This window comes from Cyanistes caeruleus, chromosome 24 (assembly GCF_971803275.1).
Source record: "Cyanistes caeruleus chromosome 24, bCyaCae1.hap1.1, whole genome shotgun sequence".
NCBI lineage: Eukaryota > Metazoa > Chordata > Aves > Passeriformes > Paridae > Cyanistes > Cyanistes caeruleus.
In genome coordinates this window covers 5,840,312-5,854,144 of record NC_141724.1, presented here as the reverse complement: position 1 = coordinate 5,854,144, position 13,833 = coordinate 5,840,312, and the positions used below count along the sequence as shown (strand labels likewise).

Here is a 13,833-nt window from a genome sequence, read left to right as displayed (position 1 = left end):
TTCTTGTTGTGTGTGGGGCTTTTTCCAATGGAAAAATCTGACATAATCCACATTCTCTCTTCCTGCTTACATGAGAAGTATGACTCAACTGCTGTTTAAAAAATGAACCTCCATGGCTAATTAATCAGACTGGAAAATGAATCTTTTATCTCATTTCACTCCCTTTCCCCCTGTTCTTTTTAAAACAGAATTTACCTCTTTCTTCTGGTTCTGATTTGGTTGTTTCAGAATTAGATTTGCCAAGGATTTTAAAGCATAAAGATTTTAAAGCTGGGTTGGTGATACAGAAGTGCCCATGGAGGGTGTCAAGGCACGAGGACACGTAGAAGCTGAGGCTGAGGAGAGAAGGTGCAAAAGCCCTGTGGTTTGCAGAGCTGTTTGTTGTTCCCCAAATCACTGGTGAGTGTAATCTGTGCTGCCACAGATACGGGGATCACTTGGAGGTGGAATTTTTGGGCAGTGCTGGTTCTGACAGAAGCCCCTTGAGAGCAGAGCTGTGATCATGGGACACCATGGCAAGGTCATACCTTCCAGTGCCGACACTCTGAGTGCTGACAGTTGCCAGGCTATTTTGGGAGCGCTTTTCCCTTTATTTTCTGTGAACTCCTCTCCCTGTGCTCCCAGATTTAACCCTGATGCTGTTCAGCTGTCATCAGCCCTGCCTTTGTTTGTGGGTTTGAAGGTGTATGTTGACATCATGTATTTACTCTTGCCTTGCATTCACTGGGAGATTGACTCCCTCTATCTCCTGGCTAACCTTGTTCCATATATTTTAGACTTATGGCAGGAGAGCAGTTGAGAGTGAGTCTTGTCATTTAATCCCTGTGGCTGTGCTGTGACAGCATGGCTGAATTGCCCTGCCAGTGCTTCCAGCCCAGTGTGTACCAGTTAATGGTGCTGCTGGTGTCAGTGTCGGCCTCTGGTTTGCAGCAACCCTTTAGCCATTTCCAAAACTTCTCAAAATGGTCTTGTTATACCAGTCCTATAGAAAAAATTGTTGTAAAGGAAACCCTCTCAAAGCTCAGGTTAAGGAGTGAGCTGATAGATCTTGGCTCCAGGAGGGTTGTCCTGTCAGTCCTGGAGGGTGGGGTTCAGCTCACCCTGCTGTGGCTGGGTCTGCAGGCAGTGGGAAAGGTCAGGCACATCCCACCCAGCTTGGACAGGCAGTGCCCTCTGGGCACGTTTGTGTCTTTACGCTTGGAAAATGTGCAAGGTAGGATGTGGGAGTACATGGCTGAGCAGGAGGAACCCTGGCAAGCTGGAATTAAACCTGCTGGGGCTCTTGTGGTGGTCTCGGGCTGAATTCAGACTGCACTGACATGAACTCAGGAACCATTCTGCTTGTAGACTACTGCTTTTGATGGGCTGTATTCATTCTGACTCTGCTTAGCACAAAGCAAACTTTTTAATAATCTGAGTGTGCTGTCTCCCCTTGCTTTGTCTGAACAAAACCCACTTTTTTCACCCCATGTCTGATGCAGAATCTTTTATAGCTCCTGGGTGGTGCAGCCTCTGTCACTCAAACGAGTCTACATCAGGTTTTCAGCATGAGGACATCATTTAGGTGGTAGAAGCCTGAGGCTTGGGCACATAGAGCATCAAAGTTGTGGAGGTCTGGATCAGAAATGCTGAACAAATCTATGTCTTCTAGTCCTTTCCACAATAATAAAGTTCCCTGAATTTTCAAGGAGCAAATGTGTCAGTGTATGTCTATATGAACATCTGTGCACACGCTTATGATAATCGACACACAAATCCACAGCCCAGAAGGGCAAGGAGAGTTCACTGCTGACACTGGAGGCACTAGGTTAGGAGTCTCCTGAAGTACTTTGCAGCTGCAGTGATTCCATGGTGTTTCTGTTGCTGTTCTGTCCCTGGTTGGCACGGGGCTGTGGTGAGAGTTGGGTGCTCTTCAGTAGCAGATGGTCCCTGCTCTGAAGGTCTCTCCATCTGCACTGGGGGTGGTTTCACCATATGGAAGGGTGGAGTGACCTTCTGGGCACACTGATGTGTGGAGAAGGGTCCTGAAGATCAGTGCAAGAGTGATGGATGTGCAATGGCGTGGAAGAACCTCAGAGGTGTTTATCAATACTTTGACTCAAGAGTTACAGAAATTTGGGTTGGTGATGGAAAAGAGGGAAGCAAGCCATGTCAGGGAAGGGCCAGGTGTGTAAAGAGCTTTGAACATGGTTTAACATTTGATTTCTAGATTGGAGGAGAGTCTGGTAGAAGAAGGAATAAGGGGGTTTCATGAGCTCTGAATGTGATTCAGCAGCAGCAGCATTTTGCTACAAGAGGCTCTGGAGATTGGTATTCCCTGGAGTAATCAGAAGGAGCTGAAGCATGGCTCTGCTGGCCTGGCATCTCTCATCCTCCATTTCAAAAGCCAGCACGTGCCTCAGCAGGCAGTTTACCTATCACATTTATGTGTGACAAGTGGAACTGCCCAGTATTATTTCCATGAGGGAAGCATGAGGATTGCTACCCAAGGATCAGACACGGTGGGATTATGAGATTTTGCACTCCTGTGCACAGAGAAGTTGCTGAGATTGGTTCTGTCATGAGACTGGTGGATTCACAGTAGAAACACATAACATAACAGACAAGCACACAGCCCCTTCTGCTTTCCCCTTCCTCCATTTTTCTTGTGCCTGGAGCAAACGCATGGCTTCTCTCTCTCAAATCCCAGCCACAGAGGGAACAGCAGGCAATTAAATACAGCCAAAGTTAGCCCACAGCAGTTATTGCAGGTCTCCTGGCTGGCTGATGCCAAGCTCTACATGCAGCTTTATCTCATGCCTATATGACCCTGGCAGATTTGATGTATTATTTGTAAACTATAATACTCAAAATGGCTCAGGGGGCTGCAGGGAGCAGCACCATGTGCTCCCAGCCAGATTCCCCCTTGTTACAGGTGCTGCTGTTGGCAGGGCCAGCACATGGTTTAGGCACAGGGCAGGACGTGCTTCTGCTGCTGAGTGGCTCTCACTGACATCCTGGCCAGAGCTGTTCTGCCTGCAAACAGCTGTGCTGAATGTTATTCATGTATTTATGTTAAACCACCCACAATTGGGCAAGCTGTGGAGAAAACACCTTCACATGGGTGCCTGGGACAGCGCTGTGGATGTGCAGTTACTGCCTAGTGTCTGTTCTTCTGGGTTTGTAACCAGTTTGCTCCTTGTGGAGATGAAAAGATACACTATTTTTTTTTGGTCTCAGCTGATCCCAGGCAATTTCTTAGAAATTTGTCAGGTGGTTTAGATGCTCTCCTTGCTGCTATCCTGTGTGTATCTCATATGTAGTGGAATGTAGCACCAGTCCTAGGCTAAATGTGATGCACCCCTAGAAAGTGAGCAGTGTCACACTGTTCACACCTCGGAAATCAATTCCCAGTCCTCTGAACCTTCAGTCACATCCCATCTGTCTCCTTTTCCTCCCTGATCCTCCAATCTCTCTCTCAGGGGTTGCCCAGGAGATAGGCAAACCAAAGCCTTGGCAGGCAGCTGGAGCAGATACTCATCAGGGCTCCGTGGTGCTTGTGTGTTCTGGGTGCTGGGAGGAAAGAGAAGCACAACACCATTGTAATAATGAGGTTTCATTCAAGATAAGATCAGATTTTGTCTGGTTGCTGGACAGGCCTTGCCAGATGAGCCAAGTTGTTCTGTCCCATTTCCTGGTGTCCCCGTTTCCTTACTGTAATGTAAACTTCATGCTCAGAAGAATGCCTTGGCAACAGCTCCTGGCAGAACTCAAATCTGCAGTCAGCGTCCCTGGCTGGAAAGGCCTCCACCTGTTCACTGCAAAGTGGGGAAGCTAATATGCCGTATCTGCAGATTTTAGAAACTGAGTACTTCCTCCCTATGGAAAAACTGCTAAATGCTGGTCCCCTGCCAGGGCCTGGAGGTACACCATGAGCTGGGGATGGAGACTTGCCCAGCGATGCCTGGGATTTAAATCCTGTAAGCCAACTTTCTCTGCGTGTTGAGTGGGTAATTCTGGGCACTGGATGCGGTTTGCATCAAGGACTGCTAAAACTGTAATACATTAGTACCATTCCAGAAGCCCTTGAAGCTTATCAACTGCCAAGAAAAATACAGGGATAGCAAGAGATTAGCCTGCTGAAGATCCATGATGAGAGGGAAAGATACTCACCCTGTACTCCCACCCTGTCACATCACCTTGAAGGTTGTGCTAGAGCTTGTGCAGAGGCAGAGGATAAGGAAGGAATTAAAAGTTTAAAGACAAAATTGCTATGCTCTGTAGTTAACCTTGCTTTTAGCCTCTCCTGTGTGTGAACCAAGCCAGCTGAAGGTTAGCAAGGCCTAGAATTGAAAGAATTAAGCCTATCCCTCTTTCTCTTCATGCCTGACTCCAAGGGCAGTTTAAGAGAGGGAGTATTTCCTCACATGAAGAAACTACCCATCAAAAAGGCAACATTACTTCTCAACCAACTCTTTTTGACTGTCTCCCCTCCCTTTGGGGGCTGCTTTGTGATTCTGCTCACTGAGGTCGTGGTCCTTACCATGTTCCTAAGGAAGGACAGATCAAATGAGGGAGAAGTCTGCATAGCAGTAGATCCTCTCGGGTTACTAAACTTATCCACTCTCCTAAATTTAAGTTTGGAGGATTAGTAGTACTTAAAGGAGTACATATCTACCCCTTTACTTCCTCTTTGTCCTCTTCTCCTTCTTCCAGTGACCTCAGGTAACCCAGCTGACTTAGCCTGAAGGTGAGCTGGACCCCAGTAAAGCCATTTCTCCTGCAGGCTGGCTCATTTTGGTAGATTTACACAAGAAAACACACAGTGGAGAGGTACTGGAGGAGCATCAGCAGTCAGGGCTCTCAAAAATTTTAGGTGGACAAATGTGAGAATTTTGTTCTTTACTGTGTATCTTGGTTAAATGGTGGCATGTACAAAACTATTAATACCATTAATGTATGTGCAGGTTTGAGTTCCCTGATAACATCAGTGTTGATCAATTGATACCTTAAGAGTACACACAGAAGTACATTGCAACCCCTAAAAGTTGCTATTTAATGTCTCATAAATTTTTAAATTTATTTTTTAAACTTTTTTTAAATTTATTTTTTTAAACTTTCTAAAGTTCTTAAAGTCCAGAACTTCAGAACTTTTTTAGTACTTAAGTTCTACAAGTTACCAGTTTTACTCATTATCTAAGTTGTTGACCTCCTGACTCTTGGTCTGAGTTGTGTTAAACATGTCATATCATGTTAAGATCTGAGAAGTGTGTTCTTTTAGGGTGTCTGATTAAAAAATTATATAAATAATCCCTTGCCTGATAGTTTCTTACATGACACCATGATGAGATTTTCAGAGCTGAGCAGGAGTTACTCAGTACTTTTTGTCAAATGCTGGTTTTGGAAACTGCTTTTCCACCTCCCTTTTTCAAATCTCAGCCAGTGTAATTAGTTGCATGTAATGATAAAACAATGCATAAAAATCTTGCATTTTGGTATGTGAGGTAGGCGAGGTCATATGTGTCACTTAAAGAACTGTTCATGTTACTCTACTCTCAGTTCCATTCCTGTGTGTCATCAGCTTGTGCTAAAATCAATATTTGCCAGGCAGTGTCCCATGGCTGGATCACACATGTGGAACAGCATCTTTTCCTTGATCAGACTGAACAGCAGCTTTTCATGAACTGCAGAAGATTGGAGGAGGGTTATTTCTCTTACATATTAAAGAATATTCTGCTGCTCCATTAAGGATACTCCACCTTTGCACTTGGCTTTCTCTTGGTGGTAAGTGCAGACAGCAAGTGTAGAATGGTCCTGGCTCCCTTGGGAGTCCCTGGTGCTGTCAACACCCACAGAGCCCTGACTCCTCATCATCAGTTGATTCCTTAGGACCCAGGAGAGGCAAATCACTGCAGATTTCAGTGTAGGAACAGGTGGGCATTGATCCCATTATCCTGCTGGTTCTAGCATGCATTCCATCAGAACCAGCAGGCTGGGGACCAGCACATAACAGGAGGAAATTTAAAAGAGTGGCAGGGCTCTTTTATTCCTTTAAACAGGCATTTAACTTTAGAGTTCACTTTATCCAGTGGCTTGAGCCCCTGAAGTAAACGACTTTGAGACTTCTTCTTGTGCTTTTCTGGCCAAGGTTCAGGTAAACCAGTCTAAAGTAGGGCCAGGAAACACACTGAGGGCTTGAGCCTGTTCCTGGGGGATCCTTTCCCAGTGCCATGCGTGTTCCCTGTGTTGTCACATATTTGCCAACTCCTGCACTAGGAGTTAGTTATCTGCAATGTGCTTCCTTGGAGGTTTCAAGGCTGGGTTTGTGCATGGCTGCTTGTGAAGCAAGCAAATGGAGCAGTGATTGTGTCCTAAATGGGCAGTTTGGGATTTGCACTGAGAATTCTGGAGTGTCCTGAGTTGGAAAAGCTCCACAAGGATCATCCAGTCCAGCTCTCCTTGCAGTAAAAATAGCAAGAGCTCGTTGTCCTGGTCCAGGACATGCCTCTGCTTTGACATGAGCAATGTAGCACAGATGAACATGTTGATAAACCAGGATTGTTTCTTTTTGGGGTGTGTGGATATTGATTTGAGAGGATTTCCTCATTTTTATTCCTTGTTGGGACAGGAATGGATGGATAGTCAGTGCTGCTCGTTTTAGATGGATCATCTGGGAGTCACCTGATTGCTGTAAACAATAGATATGCCCACATCAAGCTATGCAAAAGGATCAAATGTTGGGATTTTGGAGGAATTCTGGACAGGGTGTTTTCCTGTCTAGCAGTGAGGAGCTGTGTTTCTGCCTGGGAATGGACGTGCAGTAAAAAGCGGTTCTTGCACCTCCTGGCCATGCCCTGTGCTTCCCAGTACTCATCTGGATTTGTGTATTCCTTGAATAGCAGCTTTCAGTGAGCTGTAAATGCAGCACAGAACATGCTGGAGCCAGGAATTTGAGGAAGGAGGAATTCCACCCAACTGAACTGCTGAGACCTGAAAATCAAGATAGTTTTTCTTCTGGCAACTTCAAAGCAGGGAGCTCTCTGTAAATGCAGGTTTGGGAATGACTGCAGCAGCTAATCAAGGGCTGTCATTCTCTTCAGCAGCTCATGGGGCTGTAGAACAAACAGGGAAAGTTTCCTGTGTTAGACTCAGGAAAACAAAGAGATACTGCTGAATAAAGAAGTTATTAAGTTCTCTAGAACTCTGCTTTTGCAATGATTACCTCTGTAACTGAGCTGCTTTAGTCTGGCTCCTGGAGCTGCTGCTTTCCCTTCTCATTCCTGCCCTTAGTGAGGCCTCATTGTGTTCACTGGTACAACTTTTATTCATTGACATTTTGTGGACCAGTATAATCTGGCTGTAAATACACAGCTTGCCTTGCTTAGAGGGATTCAATGCTGTACCTAAAACTAACAGAGATCCATCATTTCAGCATCCCTGCTGTGGGGAGGGAACTGCGTGGGAGAGAGGACAGAGATCAGTGAGAAAAAGTGAAGTTTGAGCAAATTCAGAGGTGGTCCATGTAGGAACTTTGAGTTAAAATTAATTTTTGAAAGTTCTGAAATGAATTTGTTTTAGTTCACAAATTGAAGTTCCCCTAAGCTTTAAGGTGTGATTGCTCACAGCATGGGAAGTTCAGCCAGGTATTTGCTTCCAGTAAGCTGCCAGTGAGGGTTGTATGTTTGATTTAACACCAACACCATTTTTTATTCTCTCTCTTCCCTTCAGGCCTGTATTGATGAGAACCTGGACATGGTGAAGTTCTTGGTAGAAAATGGAGCCAATGTGAACCAGCAAGACAATGAGGGCTGGACCCCTCTTCATGCAGTGGCGTCGTGTGGCTACTTGAACATAGCAGAGTGAGCGAGTTTGGGGCTGTTCTGGGGATTTAAAAAACTTCCCTGTGCCTTTCTATTCAGAGCAGGTACACAGGTGATGAACACTCTGAGCCTAGTACAGTGCTTTGGAAAGCAATGCTGAAAATTGGTGCTTTTCTCTCGGTATAGAGTTCTGAAATTTTGAGGATTAAGGTGAAGCCTTCAACTGATTGCCTTTTGCTGCTGCCATTAGACTTATGATTCATTAGATACTTCAGCTAAAATGCCAAGCAAAAGGAAACGGGACAGTACAGGGATGTGTAGTGAAGGAATTCCTCCCTGTGAGGGTGGGGATGCCCTGGCACAGGTGCCCAGAGCAGCTGGGGCTGCCCCTGGATCACTGGAAGTGCCCAAGGCCAGGCTGGACAGGGCTTGGAGCAGCCTGGGACAGGAAAAGGTGTCCCTGCCATGGCAGGGCTGGGCCTGGGTGGGCTTTGAGGTCCCTTCTGATGCAAACCAGGCTGGAATTCTGTGACTGCCTTTTCTTACCACAGACAGACTGGTGTGAGCAGCGCTGTGGTTAAGTGGGGACTTCCAAGTATATTCACCACTAAACCTCAAGTGCCACATCCACTCATTTTTTGAACACTTCCAGGGACAGTGATTCCACCACTGCCCTGGGAAGCTGGGCCAGGGCCTGACCACTGTTTCCAAAAAGCAATTTCCCCCAATATCCAACCTGAACCTCCCTTGGTGCAGCTTGAGGCCATTTCCTCTTGTCCTGTCCCTTGTTCCCTGGGAGCAGAGCCTGATCCCCACCTGGCTGCACCCCTCCTGTCAGGGAGCTGTGGAGAGTGAGAAGATTCCCCCAGAGCCCCCTTTTCTCCAGGTTGAACAGCAGCCCTTTATTCTTTACCAGTCATATCGTGCTGTATATTAGCCACAGCTACCAGAAAGTTTCCAAAAGTTGAATTAAGATAACTATTTCTTAAATGCATTGAAAATAATATATAAAACCAGGCAACCTCAGCCTCCAATATTTGTGTGCTTAAACACATACTTCTTTTACTTCTCAGAATTTTACTGATTAAAAGATGCAGAAGCCAAAGAAGATGTCTGTTGTTCTTTAATGAACTTTTGGTAAAGTTATAAGAGAGCAAATTTAAAAATCGATCATACTTGATGAGGCTTTTTTAAAAATTAGTATAATTTCCTTTTCTTAAATATAAGAATATAATCAACCAGGTTAATGCAAGAAAAGGGGTATTTAAGTAACTATGAAGAAAGAAAAACTGTGAACCTCTGAGCAAACACCTTGGTTTTACAATACCATTTTTAGTCTGGAAGTTGGCTAAGAACGAGGTCCTCATTTGGTAATTGCACTTGCATGAGAAGGGCAGATGGTTTGTGGTGCTGTTTGGTTGCCTGTGTGCTTGCTCTGAAGCCACACTGGGGGTGTGACGTGCTGGCCTGGCTGTCCTGGCTGCAGGTTCCTGATCAGCCACGGGGCCAACGTGGCTGCTGTCAACAGCGAGGGGGAGGTCCCGTCCGACATCGCCGAGGAGGCGGCCATGAAGGACCTGCTTCTGGAGCAAGTCAAGAAACAAGGTAAGGGAGGCCTTGAGTATGTGAGAGTTGGGACCCTTAAGAGTTTCTGGGTGAGAATTCTGCTGCCTGTTGGTGAACAGAGCTGAGATCTGGCCCAGGAAGCAGCAGACTGTCGCTCTATTAGGAACGGCTGGGAATGAGTAACACAGACTCTCATGGAGTCGATCAGGAAAATGTCTCGTAGTTTATTATTTCAGCTCTGTTTTATAGACTGATACGTGGAAAGAACAGAAAGGAAACTTTTATTGGTTAGCAAACCACTACATCACCATCATTGGTCAGTGGGGCACACACACCCCGACCTTCTCCTGCAAAGAAAACAAGAGACAGAGAAACAACACCTGTAAGGCTGTTTTCTGTCTTTGAGGATTGTTTTGAATCCTCCCATGAATTTCCCAGGCTAGCTTCTCAGGCAGGACTGAGAGAGCTATGTGGCCTGTAATTTCTACAGGCTCTCTGTTTCACAGTTAGACACGGAGTCCACAGCAGACAAATTTTGCTTTCAGGACAATGGAGCAGATGCAGGAGGTTTGTGGTCTCTGTCCTTGGGATTCTTCAAAGCAAGACACCACAGTCCTGAAATCTGATTCATCAGATCTAGTCACTTTTAAAGTGAGATGTAATTTTGACCTCTGATAACAATGAAAGATCTTGTTTCACTAAGGGTTGATAAAACCGAGGTGAGATTTATGGGACTGCCAAAGGCAGGGACCAGGAAATGAATATTCCAGGCCTGGAGTGACATGCTTTATCCTGATCTTTGCCTAAGTTGCTTCTGTCATATCCCCTTTCTCATCAGATGTGCCTGGCTGAGAGCTGCTCTCCAGGCTGTCCCTGCACAAACATCCCTGGCTGAAGTGTAGTTTTGGACTGATGTTAAAATAAGGAAATGCTTATTATTATTAATGCTTATTAAGGAAATCAATCTAAAATTTTCTTCATGCTCAGGGAATTCATTTGGGAGTGGTTGAACGTCTGCATGCATGTGTGAGAAGTTTAAATCATGTCTGTGAATTTCATCAAGAATGTTGGAAAAGGAACCCAAGGAATTCCTGGAACTTCTATCCTTGGACATAGTCAAAGCTCAGCTGCATTTGTGTCTGAGCTGGTTGGTCTGGCTTTGAAGTCATGCTCCTTGGAGCATGTGTTTGGGCTACAGACCCCAAAGACTCTTTCTGGTCTGGATTATTTCATTCCTGCAGCTTTTGGGGGCTTACTTGCATCCTGGATTGAATCCAGTCCCTCTGTCAGATACATTCTGACACATGGTGGTGACTTTATTTTTTAAGGTGTAGTTAGGAAGGAATCAGTCCCTCACTGCTTTGTCACCTGTGTTAATGTTCCAGGGCCACCAAATTTGTCAGGCACAACTTGCCTTCAGGGAGGCCAGGTTGGCTGTCACCAATCATCTCCTTGTTTTCCATGGGCCTTAGCATGGTTTCCAGAAGGATCTATCTGCTCCATGATCCTGCTCTGCACAGAGGACAGGCCAATTGGCCTGTAGTGCCCCAGGTCTTCGTCTTTGCCCTATTTCAAAATGGGGATTATCTTTCCCATTTTCCAGTCTGTGAGAACTTCACCAGCCTGTCACAACTTCTCAAATACCAGAGTGACCCAGACACTTCCTCCAGCAGCTCCCTTGGGACCCGTGGGTGCATCTCACTGGGTTCTGTGGACTTGTGCACCTTCAGCTTCCTGAAATGGCAATAATGTGGTTGAAACCTTACAGGACATCCAGGTAATGATTCTGCCTCACCTGCAAGTATTTTGCCTGACACTTTTTGGGATTCTGCTTGCATTACCTAACCACATTAGTGGCATCCTGCTAAGATGCCCTGAAACAAACATCTGTCTCCACCGAGAAGATTTTCATCACACACAGTTTAAAGGATCATAACTGCTGGAGGAAATGGGGTTGAACTTTAAATAAGCATCTGTCCAGCTCTGCAGTCTGTCCTCAGCAGGGGCTGTGAGCAGATGCCTGCTGCAGACTGTAACAACAGCTCAGGTGTGTGCAATTCCCCTCTCAGCCTCCAGCCACTGTGCCTCCAGAAATTCCTGAGCCAAACTGCCTTTCTGTGTACTTGTGAGTGCCCTGTGGCTTTCAGTTTCCTGAGCTAGTGCAGCCCTCCTTGGGAACTCCAGCATGTTCAGCAATTGTGTGTAACAGCTACAAACTTGTCTAGTCCTAGGTCTGAAGCCAGTTTATTTCTGATCTTTGCAAAATCCTGCCATAGTGGGTCTGACAGCTCAGACTCTGAGTTATGTGTTGTCCTTGGTTCTGTTTTAATCCTGATGCCCCATAATTTAATTGGCAATCATGTCATTCTTATACTGAAAGTATTAATCAAGGACACTTGTTCTTCAGGACCCTTCTTGATGTTTGAGATTTGTCATCTTCTAATTTGAATGTTTGTCTGAGTCAGAGGGTTCTACTCTGATTAATCTGGTTTGGATCAGTATCAATATTTGTGATTTATATATTGTCCTTCTGTGATTTCATTAGTGTGAAAATTCCACTTAGGAAAACAAGTCAGAGTTGGTTTTACCTCTTGTTGGTTTAAGGAGTTGACATAGTATCAGCCAGACACCTCCATCTCCACATCATCCCCCTGCCTCTTCACATCTCCACCTGTCCCTACACAGTCACTTAGGCCATCAGAATAGATTTCTTCTGACCTTCTAATGCCAAAATTATTTCAAATTGTGTTTTGTCAGAGTCTGGGGGTTTGCTGCTCAGTGGAATAGCTCAGTACTTCTCTCAGCATGGCTGTCATGGGTGCCCCTGGAGCAGTGCAGATCCCTGTGTGTGTCACCTGCAGTGTCCTGAGTATGGAGTGAGCACAGAGCTGGCACCACCCTGCTCTTGGATACATGTGAAGCTCCTCCAGCCTTCTCTGTAGATTACACCCTCACTGCAGGTCAATTCAGTCAGTCAGGCTGTTGTTCATAACTGTTGTTTCAGTGTAGAACTCAATCCTTCTACCCTTAATGCACAGCTGAAGTTTAGTTAATTGGACTGGGTTGCAACTTTCAAAATTTTTAACTCAGTTTTTGAAGTCTCTGTCAGTGACACAGGAGCTCTTCCAGTTCATAGAAGAGGCTTCTGCTGATTGTTCTGTGGAAGATCAGGAATAGTTTACTAATATTTTATAGCAAATGGAACACAGGGTAATTGTAACAAGTACTTGAGAGCTTTCATCTCTTGTTCATCTCTTCTTCTGTGCTTCACCCCCTTAGGTGTAGACCTAGAGCTGTCAAGGAAAGAAGAGGAGCAGCAAATGCTCCAGGATGCCCGGCAGTGGCTGAACAGTGGGAAAATTGAGGATATAAAGCAGCCTCGGACAGGAGCCACAGCTCTTCATGTTGCTGCAGCCAAGGGCTATTCTGAAGTCATGAGGTAGGAGCTCCTCCCAGGGCTGATGCATGAAATTAAGGCTGAAGAAAACATCTTGCTTTACATTCAGAGAAATTTGTTCCATACTGAGGTTTTCAGGCTGCTGTTTCTCAAAAGGCTCTGTGGTTTGATGTGTCCAGCCACAGGTTCACCAGAAATACACAGGGACTGGAGGATTCCCTTTCATGCCTCCAGGCTTTTCTGAAGTAATGAAAGCTTTTTGGAAAGTGAGGCATCAATTAGGAGGTCTCTAATTTTTCTAATCACGAGGTCTGATTTTTCACTGCTAGAGTAATGGTTTTAGGACTAGCAAGTTAAACAGTATTAGGGAACAAAAGCATAATTTTGACAAACAAAGTGACAACACACACTGCATAGCAGTGACCAGTCTAGTGGGAAAATGCAATGTCCACCCCTGTCTCACTGTCCTCTGCTCCTTCATGCTACTGCTCCTGCAGTGACAGAGGGATTCCAGCACCTGACAGCTCTGCAGCTCTGGCTCTAACCAGATTATTATGAACATAAAATTTCCCAGTGTAGCATTTCTTGGTAAAAAACATTAATACTGTTACAGGTAATGTCAAATTAGGCTTTCCACCAATAAAGCTTTCTTTTCTACCCTTTATGTGTGGCTGGAGCTGCCCATGAACATACAGCTCATGGAATCCCAGACTAGGTTGGGTTAGGAGGAACCTTAAAGCTCATCCAGTCCCACCCCTGCCTTGAGCAGGGACATCTTCCACCAGCCCAGGCTGCTCCAAGCCCCATCCAGCCTGGCCTTGGACACTTCCAGGGATGGAGCAGCTGCAGCTTCTCTGGGCAGTCTGTGCCAGGGCCTCCCCACCCTCACAGGGAGGAATTTTTACCTCCTATTTAATCTAACTCTGCCCTCTGTCTGTGTGAATCTACTCCTTGCCTTGTAAATAGTCTTTACAAGGTGTCATGGTTTGACACTGCCCAGTGCCAGGCACCCGCAGGAGTTGCACATTTACCCTTCCCTCCCACAGCTGGGCAGAGGAGAGAAAAAAATTA

The 13,833-nt window shown here is 45.6% G+C and overlaps 1 protein-coding gene across 30 annotated transcripts in view; it reads left to right on the top strand.

Annotated features, from left to right (window-relative positions):
• PPP1R12B (protein phosphatase 1 regulatory subunit 12B) overlaps positions 1-13,833 on the top strand; it is a 126,351-nt gene that overhangs the window by 23,702 nt on the left and 88,816 nt on the right. For all 30 annotated transcript variants that reach the window (XM_086861926.1, XM_086861924.1, XM_086861921.1 and 27 more), the window contains 3 exons: positions 7,708-7,838; positions 9,286-9,404; positions 12,645-12,804. In XM_086861926.1, the coding sequence (XP_086718052.1) occupies positions 7,708-7,838; positions 9,286-9,404; positions 12,645-12,804 (410 nt within the window). The remainder of the gene's footprint in view (positions 1-7,707; positions 7,839-9,285; positions 9,405-12,644; positions 12,805-13,833) is intronic.